General features: G+C 33.0%; 6 protein-coding genes and 1 long non-coding RNA gene across 7 annotated transcripts; 5 read left to right on the forward strand and 2 right to left on the reverse strand.

The window, feature by feature from the left end:
- The first annotated feature begins 3982 nt into the window (after positions 1-3982).
- Positions 3983-5392, forward strand: LOC148173048 (trypsin inhibitor ClTI-1-like). The gene is made up of 3 exons (XM_088038910.1): positions 3983-4094; positions 4243-4431; positions 5207-5392. Exons 1-3 carry the CDS (start codon positions 4061-4063, stop codon positions 5263-5265), a joined length of 282 nt encoding a protein of 93 aa, XP_087895036.1. The 5' UTR covers positions 3983-4060; the 3' UTR covers positions 5266-5392.
- Positions 5393-7599: 2207 nt separating this feature from the next.
- LOC148173049 (uncharacterized) lies at positions 7600-9266 on the forward strand. Its single transcript, XR_015770278.1, has 4 exons — positions 7600-7767; positions 8020-8136; positions 8841-9008; positions 9062-9266. It is a non-coding gene; the product is annotated as an uncharacterized LOC148173049 (long non-coding RNA).
- Positions 9267-10392: 1126 nt separating this feature from the next.
- Positions 10393-11016, forward strand: LOC148173050 (uncharacterized). The gene is made up of 3 exons (XM_088039382.1): positions 10393-10521; positions 10572-10868; positions 10918-11016. Exons 1-3 carry the CDS (start codon positions 10485-10487, stop codon positions 10956-10958), a joined length of 375 nt encoding a protein of 124 aa, XP_087895508.1. The 5' UTR covers positions 10393-10484; the 3' UTR covers positions 10959-11016.
- An 864-nt stretch (positions 11017-11880) lies between these two features.
- On the forward strand, positions 11881-13203 carry LOC148173051 (uncharacterized). Its single transcript, XM_088039060.1, has 3 exons — positions 11881-12112; positions 12181-12654; positions 13034-13203. Exons 1-3 carry the CDS (start codon positions 12076-12078, stop codon positions 13084-13086), a joined length of 564 nt encoding a protein of 187 aa, XP_087895186.1. The 5' UTR covers positions 11881-12075; the 3' UTR covers positions 13087-13203.
- A 3090-nt stretch (positions 13204-16293) lies between these two features.
- xit (ALG6/ALG8 family glucosyltransferase xit) lies at positions 16294-18221 on the forward strand. The gene is made up of 6 exons (XM_088038788.1): positions 16294-16512; positions 16565-16837; positions 16882-17038; positions 17084-17426; positions 17472-17748; positions 17794-18221. Exons 1-6 carry the CDS (start codon positions 16454-16456, stop codon positions 18218-18220), a joined length of 1536 nt encoding a protein of 511 aa, XP_087894914.1. The 5' UTR covers positions 16294-16453; the 3' UTR covers position 18221.
- A 167-nt stretch (positions 18222-18388) lies between these two features.
- Positions 18389-21589, reverse strand: Ilp7 (Insulin-like peptide 7). The gene is made up of 3 exons (XM_088039304.1): positions 21353-21589; positions 18602-18771; positions 18389-18561 (listed from the first exon to the last, which is right to left on the reverse strand). Exons 1-3 carry the CDS (start codon positions 21451-21453, stop codon positions 18389-18391), a joined length of 444 nt encoding a protein of 147 aa, XP_087895430.1. The 5' UTR covers positions 21454-21589.
- A 723-nt stretch (positions 21590-22312) lies between these two features.
- Positions 22313-25194, reverse strand: LOC148173054 (uncharacterized). The gene is made up of 12 exons (XM_088039341.1): positions 25183-25194; positions 25013-25136; positions 24820-24966; positions 24597-24775; positions 24346-24552; positions 24073-24294; positions 23819-24025; positions 23573-23769; positions 23358-23529; positions 23055-23311; positions 22769-23009; positions 22313-22528 (listed from the first exon to the last, which is right to left on the reverse strand). The coding sequence occupies exons 1-12, from the start codon at positions 25192-25194 to the stop codon at positions 22313-22315; spliced, it is 2181 nt and encodes a 726-aa protein (XP_087895467.1).
- Between the last annotated feature and the right edge of the window lie 121 nt (positions 25195-25315).

The following is a 25315-nucleotide window of genomic DNA, read 5'->3' on the forward strand; positions in this document are numbered from 1 at the left end:
CGAGAGTCTACTGTACCTAGGATTCGCTAATCCAATTTTTTCAATAATTTGGAATGTCGGGTTTTAATTGTTTAATCATGATTCTATCAAATTCCTTCCCAAAGTTGGCAACATTTGATCTTAAAGTTACCGTTATTTTAAGAATTTTTAATTTTTAAACGAACTTTTTTTCAACTCTGAAACTGGAAAATTTATTGCTACGCCCAAGAAAATTCAAGAGGATATTATTTTTGACTTATCTATCAATTATACAGAACTATATAAAATTATAAAGCAAGAAGAACAAATTTCAGATATTTGTGTTCGTAAAACGAAACAACAATTTTAATTTTTGTACGACCATAACCTAAAATGACATTTTTGACACTCCTTGCTAACGTCAAAAGTATGGCTTTTTCGAGGAGCGTTAAAAAAAAAAATTTTTCACGGCGTGATAAAAAACTTGAACAATAGATTAGAACATGTAATTGCAAATAATTCAAGCCAATTAATAATTTAACCATTTTTATTAAGATTTTATTCAACATTCAAGTACAAATATTTAAAATTTTTAATAAAAAACATAAAAACTTGTTAACGAAAAGTAATGTGGATTGTACTATTTTGAACATTATTATTGTTTATTCCTGGAAGTTAAGCTCCCGAGGAGCATGTAATATTAGGGCCACGTATGTCACACTGAGCTGAAGGTTCTGGATCAGGAATATTAACTTCATTTTTCTCAGTATCAACAGAACTATTTTCACCTTTACAGGCAAAATTTTTTTTTGCTATATCCACTTTCGTATTGACACTTTCTTCCACGTATTCTTCGGCAACACTTGACGACTTCCACCCTCCTAGTCGTTTTAATGTTAGGATGTCTGTCCCAGAACTAGCCAGCAACGTTGCCGAAGATTTTCTAAAACTGTGCCCGGTGTACCGCTCGGAATTAGGTAACTTTAGGTAATGAGCTATTAGACTAGGTATTTTTGAAAACTGGTTAATCCCAACACATTGTACGGTACATTTTCCTTTCTGATACTGTAGAAAAAACCGTCTGTGTTTCACATGAACCGGACGTAGAGCAGCGTATTTTTTGTAAACATCGAGTAGATTTATTCCGTTAACTTCCTCACCTATGACAGTGAATGTCCCTTCAGTATGTGTTTTAGAATCCGGTATCTTGACGAGAAGAATTGACTCATTTTTGACAATGTCATCGATAGTCATGTTGCAAAATTCTTCCCGACGACAAGCCCCTGCTAGTCCCATTATTAACGTCACTTTGTACAGCAAGTACATGTCATCTGGAGCATTCAACAGAAAATTTTCCACATCTTCCCTAAAAAAAACTTTAGATTTCTTCGGTCGATATCTGACAGACTGTCTCTTCAAAAATGCCTTCAGTTTATAGTATTTAGTCACATCAACATGATCCTTAACGTATAATACTGACTTTAGCATTGAGAATTTGGACCACAATGTTGACGATTTGCATGTTCTCGACTTCTCACTCAAGTACGCTAGAAGAACGGATTCCGATATTTTGCTTGCGGTCTTCTGTTGGCACCACTGCTTAAATCCTTCATACTCTTTTTTCATTTGCTTCTTGTCTAATTTCAGGAGGAGTACAAGAAAAAATCTGTTTTGCTACCACTCATCGTGTTTTGTGCACGTTTTTTGTTGCAAATTTAATATTGACAATTTTTCCTTAGTAACATCAACAATGACGACTGGATTAAATTCAGGAAATTTTGATCATAAATTCCTGTCCGTTTTAGAAAGATGCCGACATGGAGGACCATTCTTCGCATCCAGAAAAAGCTTTGGTTACAAGATTCTTCATTTACTAACATTAGCTTATGTTCCATTCATAGTTTAAAAATTACTTTTTTAAGAAGTATTATGTTAAATCATGGTCGTACAAAAAGTATTGTATACAACACGTGGCTAAATAGTGCTTTTTTTACTTGTGGGCTTTATAGCACTCGCCTTTGGCTCGTGCATATAAATGGCCCACGCGTAAAAAAAAGCACTATTTTAGCCACTTGTCGTATAAAATACTATTTTTTATAAAGTGTGGAACTTTGGAAACTTTAGATGAAACTTTATTACTCATTATTTCTTATAAGGAGTAAAAGAAACAAACAAAATTTTTAATTTAAGGAAGATATTTTGTAAAAGCATTTGATTTTGATAATTTAATGATTTATTGAACATGTTTATAAAACGTGTTACTTTAATTTGAATTTTTTAAATCCCACAGAATACCTATCTTTTAAAAACCACGTTATAAAAAAATAAATAAACAATTTTTTTGATGTACCTATCTCTTTACTAAACACCGCTTGTAGGTACTTTTTGTAAAATAAATAACTTAAGTTGTCAAAACTCAAGTTTTGTTTGTAAAAAGGTCAAACACCCAAATTAAGTTTATTTTCTTGAAGGCCGTGCAAATTTATTTTTATTTTTATTTGATTGATAACATGATACCTATTATATAAATAAGAACTATAATAGTTTATTGTAAATTTATATAGTGCGTAGGTATCGACAATTTTTCACAGTGACGATAAGTCTTGAGTAAAGTTTATTCACCTCAATATTGATGATAGTGATAAGAAGAAAAAGGGTTTTGTAGCGTATCGAAAACAATTACGTATTATTGAATATTTGTATTGTATTGTGGAGTGATTACAAATACTACATTTTGCTGATTTCTGATAATTCATAACGCTTTCAAGCGACTGGAGTACGAAAATTTTGATTTATTGAACTTGATTATTAAAATTTTTGGGAAATATGCGTCAGTATAAACATTACGATATTTGTTGTGTATTTTGTCTCTAATTTTAATACGCGTGTTGTAAAAGGATAAATTTCAAGAACACAATTCTTGAAGCGTGTCAGTGAACTTGATAGATTACGAAATTTATTATTTGTGGACAATTCAACGGAATTCATCCTTATACGCTTATTTGAAGCATTGCCATTGTTAAAAATAACTGAAATAGACCCGAAAGGAGGTTTGTGCAATCAAACTTTGGATTTTACTTACTGGAAGCTTGTACCTAAAAATAATAAAAATTAGTTTGATAAGAGATAAGCTACTATAAAAATAGTATGTGGTGAAGACTTTCACACAGTAGTACAAAAACAAACTAAATTTTGAAGCTAAATTAACGACGAATATTAAAAAAAATATATTTTATTAAATTTTAAATGAAGAGATTGCTGCACATGTTTGTTTCAGCAAGTCATTGTACAGATGGCGCTTGTTTTAAAGAATGAAATGATAATTTAACGTAGACAGCTCTTACTACTGTTGTGTTTTGGTAGTTGTATACAATTTTTTTTATTCAAAACGGAATCAATTTGTTTTCTATTTAATTCAGTATTTATTTGTGTAGAATAAAACTATGGCCTTGAATTATTTTTTAGAATTACCAAGTTAATGTTAACCACAATAAATATTATTCTTCATCGTTTCGCTTTGTTCACTTTGGGTGGTTTAATAAATACTATTGCTCAATTTTAATCTAAATTTTGTAGCTGCTCCCAAGGAGAATAATAAATGGAAACACATAAACCATTTATTTCTTTCTTATCTTTTTGAATCGTTTTTTTTTTCTGTTTTTATTCTCTTCCTACTTGTGTTATATAATCCCACATCCATTCTCTAGTCAATTTTTTGTTTATAGGCGACATAAATCACCATCAGAAGCTACACGAAAAACTAATACCTGACAGGACGATTGTTATATCAACTTTAATTTATATGCAGATATCTTCTCGGAATCGTTATATTGTAGGTTGCACATTTTTCTGTGTCAAGCTAACATAAATGATACAATAGAATCTATATAAAATCAGCAGATCCACATGAAGGATTTAATGGATTTTAATTTGAATGGCAATAATTATGTGAGACATTGTCACTATTATTATGGTAATAACAAACAGGATAATTTATAAACAAATCTCTCTTCATCGTGCATGCAAAATTAAGGTAGTAAAGTGGGGACAGTACATAAACGTTAAGCAGGTTCAACTAGTGCAGAATTTTACAGAAGCAGTCATGAAGTTTGCAGTTGTTTGTTTGGTTTTAATAGGTAAGTTTCCGAGAAGAATCAGTTTGATAATTGCATGCGACACTGAAATAAAAATTTACAAACAACCGAAGTGATAATTCGTACCAAAAGCAAAACAACATCGCAAAACGTTTATCTTCTTCTTCTGATAACTTTTTTCTGATTTTAGCCGTGGTGGTCAGCGCTTATGGCTCTCCAGCAAAAGGATCTACAAAAGCAGCCCTGAAAAAGAAACCATGTCTTAAGGAATGTGGTGATGATTATAAACCCGTTTGTGCAGGAGATGGAAGTGGAAAAAACAATAAATCTTTTGGAAATGAATGTGTCCTGTCCAATTACAACTGCGAATCAGGAAATAGTAATTATTCTTTATCTTATTTTATTGAATCAGATTAGATTTATTTATTGTAATCTCTAACGGCTACTGACTCAGCTAAACAAAAGAAGCAATTTCAATTTGAATACTCATACACACATCAAACAATCAAGCTTATTTTGCATTTAATTCCATGGAAAATTATGACTGTCATAAAGTATGGTGTTAACTCTTTCCTGCAATTATCGCGATTTACGTCGGGAATCTAACTAACATAACAACTGAGGGTACCAAGGCCTTTTATTTTATTGTTTTTTTTTTAAATTCAGGATCTGAGCTCGTATATTTGAAACCCTCATAAGTCAAAATCTTATTTACCAACAATCCAATTACAATTGTTTTTAGTCGAGCCGGAAAGATGTCGTTGAGAACTCAACCAACCATTTAAATTATTTAAACTTGAAAGAAATAGAAAATTACATCGATATGATTATGACACTAGTAAACTACGCCTACGCAACATCCTCAAGTATAATCTTAACACTCCCTGAGTTATCACAAGTCAAAGTTTTTGGCGGTTCGTCCAGTGGGAATAAACCAAACTGCAGTCACTGATAAAATACGATAAAATATTTCCATTAAAACAAATAGTGATAAGAAGAAAGTGACATTTTCAATATCTCGCTTTAATGTACGCATGAAGATTATTACTTGACGGCGCTTTTGATGTACGTTGACTGTTAACTTCTTGTTTCAACATAACTAATCTATCTTAATTACGATTCTGTTTTGTACAGGAATACGATTTTTTTTTCAGATCTAAAAATACAAAGCCAAGGTGAATGTCCAGGTGGTGGAGGAGTCCGTTTGTCGTAATTTGGACGTCAAGAAACTGAAATATCATTTTTGAATTATGTTCTCAATATTTTAATGTAATAGCATGTATCATTTTTGACAATATAACAGTAACGTACACAGAAATCTAATAAATAGCTTTACCTAATTTTTTTTTAACTTACATAATATTAAAAAATTAATAAAGAGAAGTTAAAGGAAACCCAGAAAAAAATTATATTAATTAACAATACATAATAGTCGCCAAAAATCCAAAATTTTTGACGTTGTAAATGTAAACCTTTTTTGATCGAAAGTTGGAGTTTTTCGCGAAAATTCATGACTAAAAGTATGTTAAAATTCTGATTTCGATATTTTGCTTATTTTTTGGAGTAAACTTGCGTTATTATACCTCATTTTACGTAAAATCTTACGCAGATTCTAAAATTTGGATTGAAATTCAGATACGTCGACAAATAACTGAGTTATGACCGATCAATGTTTTAGATAGTTGATTTTCATTTTTTCTAATTTTTAAAACTATTACAGATATTGAGAAACGGTTTGCGCTATCGTTTTCCTGGGCTCATTTTACGTTAGAAAATGTTTTCAAAAGCACAAAATTCGATAATGGATTTTTCGTGAAAAAACGATAAAATTTTTTTAATTTTTTAATTTTTGTCCATAACTCGTAAGCTATTTGTCCGATCGATCTCAAATTTGGCCAGTAGGTAGATCTCTTTCGATGTATGTACAAAAAAAAATGGTAATGAACGTCGTTTTCATCCTGAAAACAGTGATTGAAAATCATTTCAAAATGGTTTCTTTAAAACAGTTTTTGGCCAATGCCTAGTTTATTTATTAAGCAAATTAAACAAATTTCAGCTCACTTTACGCAGAATGTTACGCTGAATCTCAAAGCTCAAGAATTTTTAATTTTCGTCAACAAATAACTGAGTTATGGCCGTTTGAATTTTTGGGTTGCCGCCAGAGGGCCAAATTTTTGAAGGTTCGAGACAATTCGTGCTCAATATCTTGAAAGCTATTACTATGCGGTTTGCGGCATCGTTCTTCTCGCGATTTTTATACATAAGAAATAGTTCTCAGATTTTTCAAAAGTCAAAATTTGCAAATTTTGGCGAAAATTTATGACTAAAACTATGGCAAACTTCTAATATCGTTGAAATTTTTGAGAGTTCGAAACATCCGTGCTCAGTATCTCGAAAACTACAACAGATAGAAAACAACGGTTGTTGCTATCGTTTTTCTTGCATTTTTTAGATATAAAATTCGTTTTTAGATTTTACAAAAGTCGAAAGTTGGAGTTTTTTTGTAAAAAATGCACGACTAACTCTATGTAAAACTTAAACAGTAAATAAACTGTAAATAAGCAAGCCAAAAGTCGTAACTTCTCCAAATGTACTTCAAACGACCAGAAAAGTGTTTCAAGTAAAAATTTGGTTTCTTTTAAAGGATTGTTGTTTGCTCTATAACTTTTTAATTTGGCACAGTTAATGAGTAATTTAAGAACAATAGATTTAATAAATTTCATTACCACACATACAGCTAAAACCATTTAAATTACAGATTGCCCACTAGAAATGGAGTTTTAAAATTTGCTTCCGCGACCTTTTTTGCTCCTTCTCTGTCTGAAATCTTAGCCACGCCCGTGTTTATAGGTTAATCAAACCAAAGGTTATCGATGATTTCCAATAATGTGTTTACCTACAAACATTACATAATTTACAAACTTCCAAGAAAAATGAGATATAAACAGTCACATTAAAAATTGAGACGCAAAACATTCCAATTAAAAACGTGTAAAGATAAAATAAAATAAGAAGTCTACCACCAAAGTTGTCGTTATGAATTGAAGTTAATTAATATATTTGACTTCAATTTACGTGTCAATTTACTTGCATAATGCAAATTGGTCATACAAAAATAACTCCAAGTGAGTTTTTCGTTGCGACAATTCTTCTTCGAAAATTTTTCCATATTGTTACTATAATTAAATTATATAATTTTATCAATGACCAAAGAAGTTCATTTTTTAATATAAATAGATTCAAAACATGATTTCTGGCGCCGCTCTAGAATACGCAACAAAATTTGATTGACATGTAGGTAATGTGTTGGGCCAAAGTTCCTGCTATCTTTTGTGAAATTCCTTACAACAAAGATAAAACCTCGTAGTGCAAGAAAAACACAACAAAATTGGCGTAATTGCATTTTATTTTTATTATATTTAATAATATTCTTATAAACGACTGAAACAAACTGCTTCACGATTGGTGGGGCTATTGATGTTGATTTTTATTCCCACCAATCTCAATATCTTTCGTAAATATTTATTATAATAGTGTGACACTTTTTTAAACCAGTTCTTCAGTCTGTCTAAAATCCTACGTGAAACCTGTTATAAATAAAATTTAGTGTTGTGTTTTGGACTGTTTCGCAATAAACCAAAAATTAAATCAACACCTAAGTGCTAAAAGGATGTCGTCAAACACGACGACCAAAGATAAATTCCTAATAAAAATGGTAATAAAATAGGTTCACTTTAAAAATTAACAAACATGAAATCACATTCTAAAAATAAGTTGAAATCAAACTCGTCAAATATATCAGTTATCAGAATGAATAATTATTAGTACATATTTAACAGTCTTGACAGTCATGCTTAACCATTTTGATTAAGACCATCCTTGATCTGATTCTCGATATTACGTCAATAATTATTCTGAAGAGTGGTTACAGTTTCATTCATTTAAATTGATTTGTTTTATAATTCAGTTCACATAAGCCACGTGATCTCCCTACCGGAAATATTTTGAATAAATATCTGAAAGTGAGTTCGGACTCGATATCTGGATATGAAGCATAAACACTACGCATTGTATTTTGTTTTGGGTATGTACTCTTGCACTTTTTTTTTTTTTTATTTTTGCATGCATTCATTCAACTCCAAGCTTTTCCAAATTTTCCACTTGTGCCCTCGTGATAAAAAAGCTGAAACAAAACACAAGTTATCTTCATTTCTCTAAGTCATCAGAAAGGAAGTCATAAATAATTGATTTCGTTGTTATCAAAAAGTTTAAATCAGCGTTTTTGAACAAAATTCTAGAAGTTTATTGAGAGTGTTACTTGTATTTTTATCTCAGCTTTCCACGTTTTTAGAGTTTGACCAGATATTGTCTGTGCCCTTTAAGATACCGTTTTGCCACAAGGTCATCATTAATGATAGGACTAGACTTTACATTCACGCAAATTTTGATTAATTTCGTTAAAAGTTCAAGATAAGAAGTGGCTATTTCTGGACCAATCCAACTAGAGATATTAAATTGGTTTAAAAGGGTCTAAAATTTTCCAAAATGTGTGAACCTTCATATGATTGCGATTCATTGAATTTTTGGAATTCTAGAAATTTGAATCATTTATTTATACCACAAAATTGCCGGTGGCTCAAGTTGATAAATTCTGTAGTTAAAACGGTATGCGGAACATAAATTTACGTTCGAAAATATTCCTGATATTTCATTATCGTAACAATTTTGCTAGACTTTCAAAATTTATCAAAATTTTGGTGTCAAAAATAACTCTTCACTCTTTTCCAGGTCTAATATTAGTAGATGCTGCCCCGCCTCACAGCGCGCTTCCAGCGTGTCTGGAAGAAGGATGTGATATGGACTCTGGTCCTGTCTGTGGCATAGATGACACAGGCTTACCCAGGACATTCGAGAATCGATGTATGGCAGAACTAGCATACTGTCAGTACGGAACCTGTAAGTTAAAACCGCACAGAAATTTTCAAGGTACTCATTGGTTTTTCTTTCAGATTTTGCAGAAGTCAAACCGGGAGAATGCTAGCAGTTACTAAATGTTAATATGATCGATGTACTTTAATATATTGTATTTAAAGTTAAGATGGAGTACTTCAGTATTGTTGTTAAAATTAATATTGTATACGATTTTTTATAATTTGATTTTTATAAGGTAACGTTTTGTCAGGAATGATGATAACTAAAAATAACTGAATTTAACAGAGTTGTGAGTTATTTAACCGTTTTTTAATCTAGGGCTTTAAGGTAGTGCCAAGGAAGTGAGGGAAAAACAAATAATGTCAGTTTTTTATTTAAAGATGTTACACAGTTTCTAAAAATTGTGTCCTTGATTTTTTCTGTGCATATTTACCACGAATTTATACTAAATTAGGAGAAAATAAACACAGAAAAATTATTTGTTGGCTTTTAAACTATCAACATAGACCTTTTTTTATTTGTCCAAATTATTTCTTTTGATAATAAAATGGTCAAACTAATTAAACTGACTAGGCAACCAACAATACACATTGTTATCATTAATTTGTCATAATTTCGTAAATATTTTTACCAGTATTATTCTACATTAAGTTATCTATTATTGCAATAACTATTATTGATACATTTGCGATTAGATTAAATAACTAAAATAATTTTGTTTTTATAATGACAGTGTAGCAATAAATACCTAATTAATTTTTTTTGACAGTCATCATGCATCTAACTAAACTATTAATTAAATATTAATGAGATAATGAGCTTTGTAGAATTGCAACCTAGCAAGTAACATAAATAATTCCACTTACTACTTCAACAAAATAAAAACAACCAATAAATTTATAAGAGATACTAGGTATTGTTTTTTCCTCTGTTATACAATGTTTATTTATTATTATTACTTTACTATTAGTTACTCATTAATGCTAACATCCATGAAATTTTAAGAGGCGCTGACATTGTCCCATGTCTTTCACAACAACGTTTCCAAGAAGGGTTTCCCCGTTTGATCACTACCGCGTTTTTGTCGCTACCTATTCGAGTGTTGAAGGAGTACGAGGTATTTCCAAGGTTTAAAGGTGAACGTTACAATTTTTTTTAAGAATTCTTCAATCTGCTTTCTTCGAAACGAATTAAATTACTATTTTCTTCAGTTTATTACAGTTAATTCTAATCGGAATAATTTTATTCACGACTTCTCTTACGAATCCTGCAGTCGCTTTATTGTTTTTGCTATAAATAACTGGTCATCCTTTATCTTGTTTTTGTCCATACGTTCTTATCAAGCCTTTTTTATTTCTTAAAAGTCGCCTGCTGGGGAAACTGCTGCGTGGTATTCCCAAGCAAAATCTTAATAAGGAGGACAGACCGTCTTGAAACGACATTCTTACAAAGTTCATCGCTGGTATCTGTCGGGTCGTGCAGTTATCTAAACGAAACATAATGAAGATGTTACCAAAGCTGTTTCTCCTAGTTCTAGGTAAGCTTGATTTGATTATACTGTGCAGAATTCTTCAGTGATAATTCCAGCTCTCTTCGCGTGGGAATGCTCCGCATTGCCATCACGAGTCAAACGACAAGGATTTAATTGGGGAGAAACAGACGACAGTTTCTCATTATCCACAGACAGAACTCCAAGACCGATTCCATCCAATCCTTCGCCTCCTCCAACAAACGGGGGCACGACTACAACCACAGCGGCTCCTGCTTTCGCTGCTTGTGTAAGAAGGTGTCCTACAACGCCGCAGTATAATCCTATTTGTGGTACTAACCGAGTTACTTATCCAAATGACAGTCATCTGAGGTGTGCCGTTAACTGTGGTCTCAGTAAGTCGCGAATTATTTATGATTTATTTTTTTTAATTCTGTTTTTTAGACGTCCAAAAAGCGTTCGGAGGAACTTGCCAGGCTCTGTAGATCTAGTTTCTTTTCCATTTGTAGTTTGAATTCTGTAATAAATTATTTTGATTGTGTAGTTCAAGTCGTTTCTTTCTGAGATAGTCGAAAATTCAGAAATAATTTCTACAAAAAACGAATTCTAAAATAAATTCGCTGCTGTTCAATGTTTGGAATTTTGAAATAAAAATTGGCAAATCTTTAAATCAGTTAAACATTTTATTTTTCTATGCTAATACAAGTTAATAAATGAAAGTTCTTCGATCAACAATATTTAAAAAAAGCATTAAAATATAGTCAAATGAAAATTAGGTTTTGTGGTTTGTATTCATGATGTAATGTGCGTTTAACTGCAGACTCTTTTTCCTTCGTTAATTAAAATTTAATTATTTTTTAATGGTTCTTTCTTGATAAATGTTCAACTTTTGAATATTTATATAAAAACAGAGAAATTATTTTTTTAGGATGATTGCATGTGGGTAGCTCAATGTTAATGTTTTGTAAACAAGTTGGAGGTAAATACAACACACAAGTTTTGTATTATTCCAAATAACATCAATTCGAATTCCCGAGGGAATTTCAGCTTGGAAAATAAATAAATAATTCTAAAATTAATGTAAAATAAAGCTAAAATTCTGGTAATTTTGCGAATAAAATAAATGAAATAAAAATGTCACCAAACACGTAATAAACTGATTTATAAATTTACGTGCAATATTTCCAGTGACACATTTATGTAAAAATAAAAAAAACACATTTCTATTATAGCCCATGAAATGTCAGCCGCACAATTATCAAGAAAAAAGTGCTACGTGCGTTTCTATATTTGCGTGATTAAAATGGTAGCAGGTTTTGTCCGCAAGCTGAGTATTTAAACCACAGATCTCGCAATTTTCCTGCCTTTAAATTAGATTACGAATTTATGAATGAGGCGGCAATGTCAAGGTGAATCATGCTAGTTCAGGTACTAATTTATAGTTTCTTGCAGTTATCTTAGTCATCATGTTGTGGTATGGGAGACTTAATATTTATAAATCCTAAACCAGTTATATTCTTACCACATCGTTTGCTTTCATTGTAAACTGTCTTCAGACAATTAAGAACATCCTTTTCCTGGTCAAGTGCTTAGACTTTTACCATGACTGTGAGGGTGCAAGTGCTAAAAAGTGTCATCGGTAAGTAAACAGCACTAAAGCAAAGTTGTAAATATTTAAATCTTATTTTATTATCGTTTGTTTTATAGTTATTGCAACACTTTTGCAACAAACTACTACGGACACCCGATCTTTACCACAAAACAGTTTCAACAAATACGTAGATTTTAACAATTTTGACGATACTAAGCGACCCGGACGTCAAGTATCCGGATTTCTATGGGATTCCCCATCTCAGAACTTCGACAATGACCGAAGAAATTTCAATGGCATTAACTGGAACACACGGTCAGACGATATAAGCGACAGTTTCGTATTTGAAGATGATTTAGATAACAGAAATTTCGCACCAAGAACAACACAAAGATCGACTACTCGTTGGAGAAGACCGACTACACAAAGAGTGCCGGTTTCAACAGTTGCGGTTCCTGGAATGGGGACTCCTAGGACACCGTGTGAAAATAGATGTTTGGTGACTCCTGAGTACAACCCTGTTTGTGGGGATGACGACATGACGTATTTTAGTAGACATCGGTTGAATTGTGCCCAAAAGTGTGGAAAGCGTAAGTTACAAGGTTGATCAAATATTGTCTTTGATTTTGAGAGGTTCTTAAATTTATACTTTTTAACATTGGGTTCTGAAAGTCGTTTTGATGAGTGCAGGTAAATATTAATTGTTTTGTGGAGGAAAAACCAGAGTTTATGTAAATTATAATCTAAAACCTTCCGATATCTTGTGTTTACTCTGTGATTTTGCCGTTTAGGAAATAATTGTGTGAAGGTCTTCAATTTGCTTTGTTTCCGTAAAAATAGTTTTGCACACCTGTAATTAAACAAAGTCTTTTTAAAAACAGAAGTCCTTCCATACAATAAAAAAATTTTGTGCAAGATAATTATCTGTTTATTTTTCATATATGTAATTAATTTAAAAATTATTTCTAGGAGTGAAACTAAAGCACCTGGGCGCTTGTTCTTTGATTCCACCAAGAGGTTAGCTATTTATTAAGAAGATTTTACAAAGAGACTGATTTTTGTAATGATTACGCTCGTAATAAATAATTTAAGTTATTCGTTGGCGTGTATGATGGTAAATAACATAATAAAGTATCCGCTAAGTATGCAAAGTGTGTTTCAATGTTTGACGAAACGAGTGAAGAATTAATTAACAATTCTTGTTCAAACAAAAGAAAGGTGAACTTGAACTTCAATTACAATTAGTGTTTAAGCATAAAAATTTAAAAAAAGATTCGTCCTCTGCCCTTTTTTTAGGTACGCCCCTGGCTAATGCAATTATCGCTTCTGTCGGTATTTAGCACTCGCAACCGTCTCTAAAAATACTGGCAGTTAGGTTTACTCTACCATTTATTTGAAGGTCATAAATTATTAATTATTAAAATAAAGTAATAAAAAACGGCTGTTATCTAAAGCTATGGTTTCCTAAGAAAACGGTGGCGTAATGTAGCGGCCGTAAGATAGCGGCAATGACGTCATAATAGCGGCAAGAAAAAGCGTCCGATCGTAGCGGTGGGTTTGGGTGTAAAGTTAGAAAACGTACAGGATAAAGACATTAGTGTGTTGATCGACCATGAACGAACTTGACGTTGCTTTACTGGTGTATTTAGAAAAAAAGTTATCTTCAGAAGAAGAACCCGAAAAGTCAAATGAGGCCGACCTATTCAAAATGCGCCCAAAAGAAGGTGCTTATTAAATTTTAATTCGTCGTCACCTGCCGTGCAACGAAATTAAATTTAGAGAATATTTTTGGGTCACCTTAAATTAATTACATTTTAATATACAGGGTCTATCAGAACTGGCGGACCAAAATCATCCCATGGATAAATGATCTTCTGCAGATAAAGAGAAAATTGTTTAAAAAAATCCATTCTTGTTGGCTTTTAAAATAAGAACGATTTTAATTGACCAATCGTGTTGTAGATGTAAAATTACCTTAAAACATATATTTCTTACCATAGAAACCTATTTAATTGTTGCAAAAAATAATTGACTGTTATGTCATAACAAAGTATTTCTGACAATTAGACAGTCATTCCAAACGTTGATTTGTGGTTTCATTGTATTTAATAATTAATTATGTTTACCCCGGAAGAATATTTTGATATGGTCTTGTTGTATGGAGAGTGTAATCGCAGTGCAACAGCTACTATCCAGCAATACGCACTTCGTTTTCCAAATAGGGAACAGCCTAGCCGAAATGTTATTTTAAGATTAGTACAGAGAGGAAGAGAATCTGGTAATTTAAAAGTATGCAGAAGGGAGGTTGGGGGTGCCCCAAGAACTGCGAGAACCGTGGACAACGAGGAAGCGGTTATTGAGATTTTTGAAGAGGAACCTGAAACGAGCATTAGTATTGTGGCCAGAAATCTTGAAATGTCCACCTCTTCTGTTCAACGTATTCTTAAAGACGAACGAATGCACCCATTTCATTATACTAAAGTGCAATGTCTTACGCCGGAAGATTATCCTCTAAGAGTGGAGTTTTGTACTTGGCTTCTGCGGGAACATGAAGCAAATGAGAACTTCGTCAAAAGCATATTGTTTACAGACGAATCTTGCTTTCAAAAAGATGGATTTTTCAATCAAAGAAATTTTCATGTTTGGGGGCGAGATAATCCGCACGTCTTCAGGCAAAGTAATCCCCAGCAAAGATTTTCTGTCAATCTTTGGGCTGGAATTTTTGGGATTATACGCAATTATAAAACATCACATTCTTTCAGGTTGGCCCGTACGAATTTCCCGCCAGACTCAACGGCCAAATTTATACAAATTTTTTAGTTGATGATTTGGACATGCTGCTAGACAATATTCCTCTACAAAGATTAAGAAATGTTGACATTAACAATATTTGGTTCCAACATGATGGATGCCCAGCACATTTTGCAAATGTAACTAGGAACCATTTAGATGTTAGATTTCCTAATGCATGGATAGGCCGCGGAGGCCCAAGACGTTGGCCCCCCAGGTCGCCAGACCTTACGCCCTTAGATTTTTTCCTTTGGGGACACGTCAAGAATTTGGTGTACCGAAATATGCCTGAAAATATTAACGTGTTAAGAAACCGCATTCAAGAAGCATTTGCTTCAATAACAGCTGAAATGGTCAGTAAGTCTACTGAGAAGAGCTGCTCTGTGCATTCAAGTGGAAGGAAGAAATTTTGAACATTTACTTTAAAAACTATTTACCTATTTTTTCAAATTTATACCGCTAATTCATTCATTTTTGTTATTTCTGTATTCATTTACTAATCTGTTTTTCGGATGCTGTTAATTTTAAAGTTTGGGTTTTATTAATTCATTTTGTTGGTCTTAAAATAAACTTGTCAATTTTTATGAGAAGACGTCACCTAAAAAATTACGTCAGTGTAACAACAATGCAAAAATATTTAAGATGCATCCATAGTTACAAATAAAGCAGGAAAAGCTAATTTTCAGGTAACTTAACATCAGCAACACGATTGGTTAGTTTAAATTGTTCATTTTCTGATCACTATTAAAGATGGATTTTTTTAAACATTTTTCCAATTATTCCCAGAAGATTGTGAATACATCGTTTCATTTTGGTCCGCTAGTTCTGATAGACCCTGTATAAAAGAAGACATTGTGCCAAAACCCTCTAGTTTTATAGCACCCTTATTTGACACTCGAATATACTTGTTGCAATAAAGTAGTAAAAGTGAAAGTGCTTGTTATTATAATTTCAACTTATTTCTTTAATAGTAATAAAATTATTTCGTTATCTAAATAAATATTTTTTTCTCTAAAAGAATGTTTATGGAAACAAATATAATTTATAATTGGGGAGTTTTGCACTTATTTAATTATTCAAGCTTCATTTCCAAGGTACTACAGTTTGTACATCAAGTTGATATTTTAATTTTTAAGAATTAGTTATTGTTAAATGAATTTAATTAATTACTAAAGACGTCAAACTGATGAGAAAACACGCATTGCATCCTAAATGCGGCAGAGATTCCACCACCGTAACGTCAAAAAACGTTGCAAGAACAGTTGCCACCGTACAGGCCACCGCTACAAAGATTGTACGGCCGCTATTTTACGTGACGGTGGTTGCTACCGTCCTCGAGGAAACCATGCCAATGCGTTTATACAGAATGAATTTTTGGCCGTCATATTACGGCCGCTACATTACGGCACCGTTCTCTTAGGAAACCGTAGCTTAACCCAACAGATGTCGCCACAGTCGTGACATGTGTGATGATGTCAACAGTGACATTTACATAACCTAACATCTAGTCAATGAAAATACAAATTTTTCTGTGATAGTGTTACTAATGTTGCTTAATGCAACTTCACATTTCCAAAGACCTCAAAACACTCCTAAAAAATGATTTTTACAGCAACCATTCTTACATCATGTGTCAAAGTCCTGTTGATTCCGGCCTAGTGAGTCCCGTTGTTTTTATTATTAATTTATTTAAAACTCACTGTATTATAGCCGGTCTACGGATTTCGAAGTTCACCGAAATTGGATGGCAATAACAAGTAGTCTACCTCTAAAGCAATGGTACTTTGAGAATACTTCAGAATGGACGTTAGATTATCCGCCTCTTTTTGCGTATTTTGAGTACTTGCTGTCTTTTGTGGCAGCATTGTTTGATAGGAAAATGCTAGTAGTAGAGAATCTGAACTATGAATCGAAAGAAACGATTTTATTTCAGCGATTGTCTGTCATAATTACTGATTTTGTATTTGCTTATGGCAGCTATAGGTAGGTTTGGTGTTGCTAGTTCTTTAAATGAGCACCAATTTTAGGTGTTGTAAGTCTATACAAAAAAGCTGGAGAAGTGACGTAGTCCTGCCTATTTTACTTGTTACAAACTGTGGTTTAATAATGGTAGATCACATTCACTTTCAGTACAATGGGATTTTATATGGGATACTTCTAATATCTCTGTCTTATGCAATTCAGGTAAAAAATTGAATTGTATTGAACCACATTAGAATACGTTTTTAGGGCAAATATCCATCATCAGCCTTCTGGTTTACAGTGCTTCTAAATATGAAGCACATCTACATCTATCTAGCACCTGCTTACTTTGTTTTCTTGCTAAGAAAACACTGTCTAAAAGGAGTTACCACTGGTAGACAAATATTCACAAGACAAGTTATCAAGAATTTTGTGTCTTTAGCGCTAATCGTTGTCGGAGTTTTCTTAGTCACGTTTTTACCTTTTTATGATCACTTAGGACAAGTTTTATCTAGAATGTTCCCATTTAAACGGGGTCTCTGCCACGCTTATTGGGCCCCAAACTTCTGGGCTATTTACAACACTATTGACAAAGCCCTATATTTACTCAGTAAGTCGTTTTTTTTTGTTCGCGCAAAATGAGATTTTTTTTCAGTGTTAAAAACAGGGATTATGACTAAAAGCTCAACTGTTGCATCCATGACTGGTGGTCTAGTTCAAGAATTCTCTCATGAAGTTCTTCCAAATGTAACACCAATTGTTACAATGTTACTAACTGCAGTTATGATGTTACCTGCTCTTGTTAAACTGTGGACACTAAACAAACATTTTTCGCATTTTTTGAGGGCTATAGTTTTATGCGCACTGTCGTCGTTCTTGTTTGGGTGGCACGTTCATGAAAAAGCGATCATCATGGTCATAATTCCACTAAGGTGAGTTAGTAAAAAAGATTTCTTGGTTTAAAAAGTAAGTTTCAGCATTTTATCAGTAATGGATGTGAGTGACGCAAAAACTTTTCTTTTGGTGGGTATAGTCGGGCACTACTCCTTGTTTCCACTTCTTTTTCCACATTCTTTACTTTCTATCAAAGTGTTATTAATAGTACTGTACAGCATTTATTGTTTTCATTGTTTGTCTAAAACGTACCCTTTTGTTGGCTACAATGTGTCTCTACCATTGTTAAGTAAGTTAGAGAGTTTGTACATTTTAGGTTTGGATGTGATATTTTTTTATGAGAACGTTGCTCATCATGTTTTAGGTCTAAGTGAAAAACTACCATACTTACCGTTGTTATTAACTTCTTTGTACTGTTCTGTAGGAATATTTTATTCCTGGGTTCAATTTTATATGAATTTCTTGAGACGTAAGAACGATGTATCGAAATCGAATAAAAAAATACGTTAATTTGTGTTGTTTATTTCACAGGAAAAGCAGCTAGAGAGTCTTAACTTCGCAACTGTTGCATTCCTCTATATTTCAGACATTCTTACATAGGTAGATACATAAAAATCATTTCAGGAAATTATCAAGGACTAGAACATAATTAAATAGCAATGAATCCAATCAAAGACATTAAACATACGACGTGTATCGTTTATTAGTCGGACAGTACTCGGCGTATTCCTCCCAAGTGCAGCCAGAAGATTTACAACATTCTGCAGTAATTGAGGACCCAGATCGTCGGTTTAGACCTCGTTTGAAACGTAGTAGTTTTTTCGCTTTTTTCGGGGCCAACCATGGGAAATCTTGAGAGAGAATTAGAGAGATTAAGATTTTAAAACTTACCTTCTTCATAGTCATAGTTTTGTACGTAATTGGTGTAAGTGTTGGGTTCGCTTCTTCGGGTTAGGCGGTAAATGTCCTTTTCGCAGGCCCAGTATAAGTGTCTGATTAGTGTTTCCCGGCATCTGGTATATTTTTCTTTATGCCATGCTTCTTCCCAATCGGATTGAGATCTAAAATGAGAGACAAAGAAAAGTTTATAATAATGATTGTTAGGAATGTTTTGAACTGCATCAACATGGAGTTTTCGTGTTTTACATAAAATGAAATTTTGATAGAAATTCAGCATTTATTTTTAATTAACGTCCACGATCAATTAAAACTTTAACTTTCAAAGATTTTAATTTTACTTTTGTATATATATTCGCCTAGTGCATTTACCATTTTTAATGAAAAGAAGCTCTTTTAAACGCTTTATTTTCCCGGCGCATCCACCTTTCATTTAGGAGAAAATTAATGTGTATTTAAACTTATTGACGTATTGGCTTTTGTTTTATTGTTAATTTAATAAATACTTTATTATAAACATTTATAAAAAATCTTGAAAATTAATTTTTTAATCTTAAAATATTGTTGAAGGCTAATTTCAGTAACAAAAACTAACGAAAACACTATATGAACAAAGCAAAGAATTTTTTAGTGTATTTAAAAAAAATATAAGTAATAATAATGTCATCAACCATGCCATAGTGTTGTATACCGTTTATAATTGTTATAAATTTATGAAAATTTAAAGTATAAGAACATAGAATCAGAAATAGAAAAAGCTTCTCGACAATGAACCCAAAACATGTTATGAAAATATATTTTGGTCGATATCTAGTTTATTTGTTAATTAAATTTATGTTATTGGGACTCATTTTACGCAGAATTTTGCGCAAATTCTAAATCCGGGCTCAAAATACGACGATAAATAACTGAGTAATGGCTGAATAAAGTTTCAGATCGTTGGTTTTAATTTTTCAAATTTTTAATGCTTGGTATCTTTGAAACTAACACAGATAAAAAGAAACGTTTTGCGCCATCGTTTTTCTCGCGGTTTTCATTGTTGGGATTTGTTCTCAAATACCCTAAATTTAATCTTTATTTTTCCGTATGTGAATAATTTACTGAATTAGAGGCGTTTGAAATTTCAGGTTGTCGCCAGATCAGAAGGTCAAAATTTTGAAGGTATAAGAAAACCCTTTATGAAATCATTTACATGCGATTTTTTAGCTTAGAACTCGATTTTCGATAATTCGAATTCAAAATTTTATTTTTTTTAGTATATAAATTAGCTGCTTTTTGGTCTCTAATTCAGACACGGTTGATATCTCGCTTATTTATGAAACAATATTTAGGTATTGATGCAGAATTTTACGTAGAATCTAAAAAAGTAAGACTCGTTAAGATCGGTCTACAAATAACTGAGTTATAAGCGATCAAAGTTTTGGTTATTGAATTTTAAGTTCAATTTTCAAAGCTCAATATCTCGGAAACTACAAAAGATTTTGAGAAACGGTTTTTATCATCGTTTTTTCAGGTTATTGTACTTTAGAATCCACTTTCAAAAGTCGGAAATTCAATGGTAGATTTTTTAGACACTTTTCAATTTTTCGTTTTTTGATCGCCCTTCCTAAACTACTTGCCCTATCGATCTGAAATTTGGTCAGTTGATAGATCTCAAGTTGCTCTTTCGATCGATATACATATAATTTAATGATACTAAACGTTTTTGCCCCGAAACAGCTTCTTGAAAATGATCCTAAAAACACCTTCTGAAAATCTATTTAGGTCGATATCTCGTTTGTTTGTTAAAAAAATTTGAGTTTTATCGGCTGTCAACAAATATAGAATTAGAGGCGTTTGAAATTTACAGTTCTCGCCAGACGATCAAAGTTTTGAAGCTTCGGAAATGTCAGTACTCCATATGTTCGGAATTACGACAGATAAAAAAATACGATTTTTTTTGTTACCGTTTTTTTATTAAGAATTTTGTCTTACATGTCCTAAATTCGTTTTTTTTTAATTTAAACAGATTTTCCATTTTTGAAGCTCAGAAACAACGATAGATGATAGAAAGAAACGGTTTGGGCCATCATTTTTCTCGCGCTTTTGTTACCTAGAATCAGATTAAAAAATTGGGCACCAATAATTTTGGATTTTTTTAATAAAATCACATTTGGTGAAATTTATGAACACTTTAAATATAGGTATTTAATATTTTTATTATTTCTACAAAAGTTTGGTTTTATAAAAAAGCATTGTAACTTGAATTTGAAAGCAAATTTATCTTTCCATAAATACGACTTTGTTTGCCTTAAATTTTTAATTGTTATTTTATGCGAACAAAGGTCCAAAATATTTTAATTACTCAATTTTACGAAAAATCTCTTAAGTTTTTATTGTAATTAAATCACCCTAAATTCTTACCGCTAATAAAGAAGTGTTATCGACATTCGTTGGGAGTAATTTTAGCAGCCACGATATTAAATAAAAAACAATAATTTTTAATTTTAATCAAAACCATTCGTCTTGCAGTAAACACGAAAATTAGAATTCAAGTTTTACTATTGTGGCCATAAATTCTTCATCTTCGAACTTCATTGCAAAATGTATTAAAAATATTCATGTCTTATTTATGAGCTATTGCTACAGCTGTGGGCGTTTAGAAGGTCTACGCTCAATTAATTATTTCTTTGTTTCCGTTTCTAACAATGCGCCACAAATAACATTATAATAACCAATTAATCACAAATTAAAAAAATACTTTACCTATCTCTAAAGACAAGTTCCAAATCATTATCGGAGCGAGTGGTATCAGACACATCAAGAAGAACGCAAAGAGCCGCTATTGTTGAAACCGGAAACCACATCTAAGAAAAGAAGAGTTAACGAAGTTGAAAGGATGAAGTCCTTTGCACGAACTGAAACTTTGACAACACAAGATCTACGATGAAAAATATACCAATTTGATGAACATCAACGGACTGATAAAGAAGTAAAGAACTACCCGGCTCCTCCACCATTTGTATATAGTCCAGAATGCGCAATCGCTAAACTTTACCAAACTCTGTCTCACCAGAATTACTTCTTATAAATTGAATAACAAACAGTGGTTTTCAATTGATGCTATAAATTTTGCGGAGGCTTTTTTTACGGCGTCTTAGAATCTCTTCCTCGAAAATCTGCACGACTGTTGACACATGTAATCACAATTTTATTGCCGTTCTAGAAATTTATAGTGTTCTGCTTTCCACGTGAATATACCGCTATTTTTACTCTACTTATCAACGGAATATTTGAATATAATTAACTCTTCATCCTTCGGAGAAAATCACATAATACTGTCTCTTTGGTCATTGCGGCTCGTTTATGGAAGTTTTTTTGAGCTGTGGTATTATCATACATGCCAATTTTAGCAGTGTCTGAATTTTATCTCGCGCTGCAAGACCAATTCTCTTCATTTATTGCTCCGTCTTCCAAACAATTGGTGAATACCTATAGCTTATATCCCCTCTCACGGGACAAATCTGTTACAATGACGACATTGGAAAACAACCACTCGGAATAATCTGCCCACAAGCAGATGGAATAATAATAAAGGAAAAATACTTTCTTTTATCAAACAAAAAAATCATAACTTACAATTTTACACCACCTACTCTGAGCTGTAAATCTTAATTACCGACAAGTTCTTTAATGAATCAGAGACAATTAGTGGTAACTCTTTATTTAAAACGGTTTATACTTCTTGACGTTATTCATGACGTTGAGTCCTTTAATAAACGCTCTGTAATCCACCTCGTCTCTCATTCCTCTCTCGTAGCTGAAACACTTGGAGACTGCATCAAATTCGGCCCTCGAAATGATACTAAGAAGGCCTCTCAAAGACAAAGCCCTTTCGAAATGTTCAACAGAAACCGTTCCACAGTTGGTCTTATCAAAGTCCTGAAAGTATATTAATAAACTATATTAAAACAATTAAAGTTTTATAGCTTCTATGAAAGAGATATTTATGGATGATCGAACTGATATAATGAGTGTCGCTCAACCTCGTCGCTTTATTTTGTTTACGTTTAGGTCGTAACTTTTAATAAGACAAAGGTACGAAGAAGTTGTAGCACACCTACGACTACATAACAAGAAAACTAGAATAAGCTTCCAAGAAGTTCGATAATAATACTCAACCTGGAATATAGACATCAAATCTAGTTCCATTTCAGGTTTCTGAGACAGTTTGCTCATAGCACTCGAGAAAATCTTCCTGTCGTCAAAATTCAAGAAGTTTCTTTCACCATCTTTGATTGGAATGTGTTGCAAAGGCACAATTAGAGGAGCTCTTTCTAAACCGAGCTGGGTGAATGCCTCCTCCACCACCTCTGAGAATCGCTTGTAGTCAACACAGTCTCTCCGGAGAGGCGATCCGAACCTAGAAACAACAATAAATCTCAATAAATTAATGCGGGAGTCGTACACTTCCATCAGGGTGTTCATCTCGTTCTCTGTAAGATCGAATTTACAAACTGACAACCCTCGCTTAAAATCTTCGCGAGAAATAACTTGCAGGTTGCATTTATCGAAATCGCGCAAAAATTCAATGACTCTGATTCTTTCTCTCACTACTTTTCCTTTTATCTTAGCTAAAATTAACACAATGTCTTGTTCTGCTCTTGGAATTGGCTTCTGGATGTACTCCTTGCCGCAAGTATGGTGTTGAATCGCTCCAGGACACTAAAATAAGAAAATAATTTCGAGAAAATACAAAAAGCGGTTGTACTCTTTGTTCACAACTTGTTGGTTCAACTTCTTTCAAAAACCAGAAGTAGTTAAACCCAACCTCGTTGTTGAACCTCTCCTCCAAAGCATAGAGCTCTTCGTCTGAGAGCAAGATTCCGTTTGACAACAAACACTGGCGCATTTGCGAACGTGACACGTATCCATTGTTATGTCTGCAAAAGAATCTGTACCTCTGTTGAACCTAAAGAGACATACTTGTCGTAGTCCCTGAACGACGGTTTTAACATGATCCGTCTATGGATGACACGTTTTTTAACTTTATCGACAGCTTCCTCGCACAACTCTCTTTGAGAACTATTGACTTTCTGCCAGTCCTTCTGTCCCATTCGTGGCAGCTCTAAAACTTCTTGAGGCGGCACGTCTGGTGTTAACCCTGGATATTTCTCAAGCCCCTTTAATGGTACTAACAATTGAAATAATTATCTCCGAGTAAAAACAGACCTTGGTTGTGAAAACTTGGTCAATATCGTCTTCGAAAGTTTTCCAGCAAACTCTACTCGGATCGCAAGGATCCCGATATTGCATCATAATGCTTTCTATCTCTGGTAAAGATAAATAGAGTCGTTGGATGCCACTGATTCCTAAGATATCGAGGCCGCGATGGAACTGAGAGACTGTTAACCGACCACTGTTTAGAGGATCAAAGTCCTTGAATTTAATAATGAAACAATTAATTGGGGGTCTGAGAAGTATACCTTGAAGAATTCAAAGACTCGAAGACGGTTCTCTAGGACGTGTCTTTGTATTCGTTTAATTGTGGTTATTAGATCTTGTGTTTGCTTGGGCTCGGTTAAAGAAGAGTGGAAGATGCTTTGTTTCCCAAAAATGCTGGAAGCTAGTAGTTTACCGATTTCAGGACGTGGTAGCTTAGGCAGTTCTGCATTGATTATGCGTCCTGGAAATAAGCTTAAAACGTCCTACAACAGTGTTGCTTTATGATCATGGAGTACCAGGAAGAATGCACCTACACCATTTAAATCCATGACCCCATGCTGGTCTAGGTAGGTTCCAATTTCGTGTATTTGCTCAAGAAAAGCAATATAATTGACTGTGTAGCTGTCCTTTAGATACTTTTTTAGCAACAAGTTAAAATCGTCTGGAGAAAGCAAAATTTTCAAATAATCTAAGACTCTGGCAAAATGTCCAGTGGTTACAGTTCCACTGTTTTTCGAAATCTGAAAAGCTGATTGTTGTCGAGTTTAATCGAAATTTGACTCACAAGCTCGTAGTCTTGAAAATACGGCGTCAGGAGCAAATTTCGCATGTTAACAACACATGCAATTTTTGTTAAGAGGAGATTTAAGCGTCGTTCTTCACTCAAACTTAATCGATTAACGTGCATAGGGTCTTCCCATTCAAGCCCACTGACCAAAGGGGCATTTTGAGAGAAGTCTGGAACTGTTTAGAGGGTCACACTTTATCTTTGTGGTCTAATTTCGTACCGCTATCGTAAATAACTTCACACAGTTGCGTATAAAAGATGCGGCCATCCTGTATACGAAAATAATCAGCTAACTCTGAAATTTCTTGATCGGATAAACCAACAATCGCCTGCAAGTGTCCGGAAAAAACAGAAAGGAATTGCGATTCTACAAAAAATCGTGAGAATTAAAATTAAGATTTAACACTGCTTACCGGAGATAATCGAATTTTTGTTTGGATCAAGGGGACAGAAATATTCCCATAAATTTAGATTGGTCCGAAAGACAGCTGCTCGAATTTTATTGCAGGTGCGCCAGATATCAGTTAATTTAATTTCCTGATGAAAAGAAGTGTAAAAGGTGAACTGGGGTAGCTTATTTTACCTTGCAATGCATTTTAAAACACCAAATAAAGTACAATTAATTTCATTAAATAAAGCTTGTCAAAATTGACTAATTTGCATTTGAATACAGTTGTTGTCATGTATACAAAAAATCTGTGCGAGTTTATTGTTGC

Source organism: Gnatocerus cornutus, chromosome 6 (genome assembly GCF_029298725.1).
Source record: "Gnatocerus cornutus isolate USDA-ARS CGAHR chromosome 6, icGnaCorn1.1, whole genome shotgun sequence".
NCBI lineage: Eukaryota > Metazoa > Arthropoda > Insecta > Coleoptera > Tenebrionidae > Gnatocerus > Gnatocerus cornutus.

Coding starts and splice junctions, on each gene's coding strand:
- xit (XM_088038788.1), top strand. CDS start 16,454: ATGATTTTTACAGCAACCATTCTTACATCATGTGTCAAAGTCCTGTTG. Junction 17,039..17,083: donor CTCTGTCTTATGCAATTCAG/GTAAAAAATTGA, acceptor ATACGTTTTTAG/GGCAAATATCCATCATCAGC. Junction 17,427..17,471: donor CAAAGCCCTATATTTACTCA/GTAAGTCGTTTT, acceptor ATTTTTTTTCAG/TGTTAAAAACAGGGATTATG.
- LOC148173054 (XM_088039341.1), bottom strand. Junction 24,776..24,819: donor TGAAGTTATTTACGATAGCG/GTACGAAATTAG, acceptor CCCTCTAAACAG/TTCCAGACTTCTCTCAAAAT. Junction 24,553..24,596: donor ATTTTCAAGACTACGAGCTT/GTGAGTCAAATT, acceptor TCAGCTTTTCAG/ATTTCGAAAAACAGTGGAAC.
- LOC148173048 (XM_088038910.1), top strand. CDS start 4,061: ATGAAGTTTGCAGTTGTTTGTTTGGTTTTAATAG. Junction 4,095..4,242: donor TGTTTGTTTGGTTTTAATAG/GTAAGTTTCCGA, acceptor TTCTGATTTTAG/CCGTGGTGGTCAGCGCTTAT. Junction 4,432..5,206: donor CAACTGCGAATCAGGAAATA/GTAATTATTCTT, acceptor TTTTTTTTTCAG/ATCTAAAAATACAAAGCCAA.
- Ilp7 (XM_088039304.1), bottom strand. CDS start 21,453: ATGTGGTTTCCGGTTTCAACAATAGCGGCTCTTTGCGTTCTTCTTGAT. Junction 18,772..21,352: donor GAACTTGTCTTTAGAGATAG/GTAAAGTATTTT, acceptor CTCTCATTTTAG/ATCTCAATCCGATTGGGAAG. Junction 18,562..18,601: donor AAACTATGACTATGAAGAAG/GTAAGTTTTAAA, acceptor TTCTCTCTCAAG/ATTTCCCATGGTTGGCCCCG.
- LOC148173051 (XM_088039060.1), top strand. CDS start 12,076: ATGACTGTGAGGGTGCAAGTGCTAAAAAGTGTCATCG. Junction 12,113..12,180: donor AGTGCTAAAAAGTGTCATCG/GTAAGTAAACAG, acceptor TTTGTTTTATAG/TTATTGCAACACTTTTGCAA. Junction 12,655..13,033: donor TGCCCAAAAGTGTGGAAAGC/GTAAGTTACAAG, acceptor AATTATTTCTAG/GAGTGAAACTAAAGCACCTG.
- LOC148173050 (XM_088039382.1), top strand. CDS start 10,485: ATGAAGATGTTACCAAAGCTGTTTCTCCTAGTTCTAG. Junction 10,522..10,571: donor GCTGTTTCTCCTAGTTCTAG/GTAAGCTTGATT, acceptor TGATAATTCCAG/CTCTCTTCGCGTGGGAATGC. Junction 10,869..10,917: donor TGCCGTTAACTGTGGTCTCA/GTAAGTCGCGAA, acceptor TCTGTTTTTTAG/ACGTCCAAAAAGCGTTCGGA.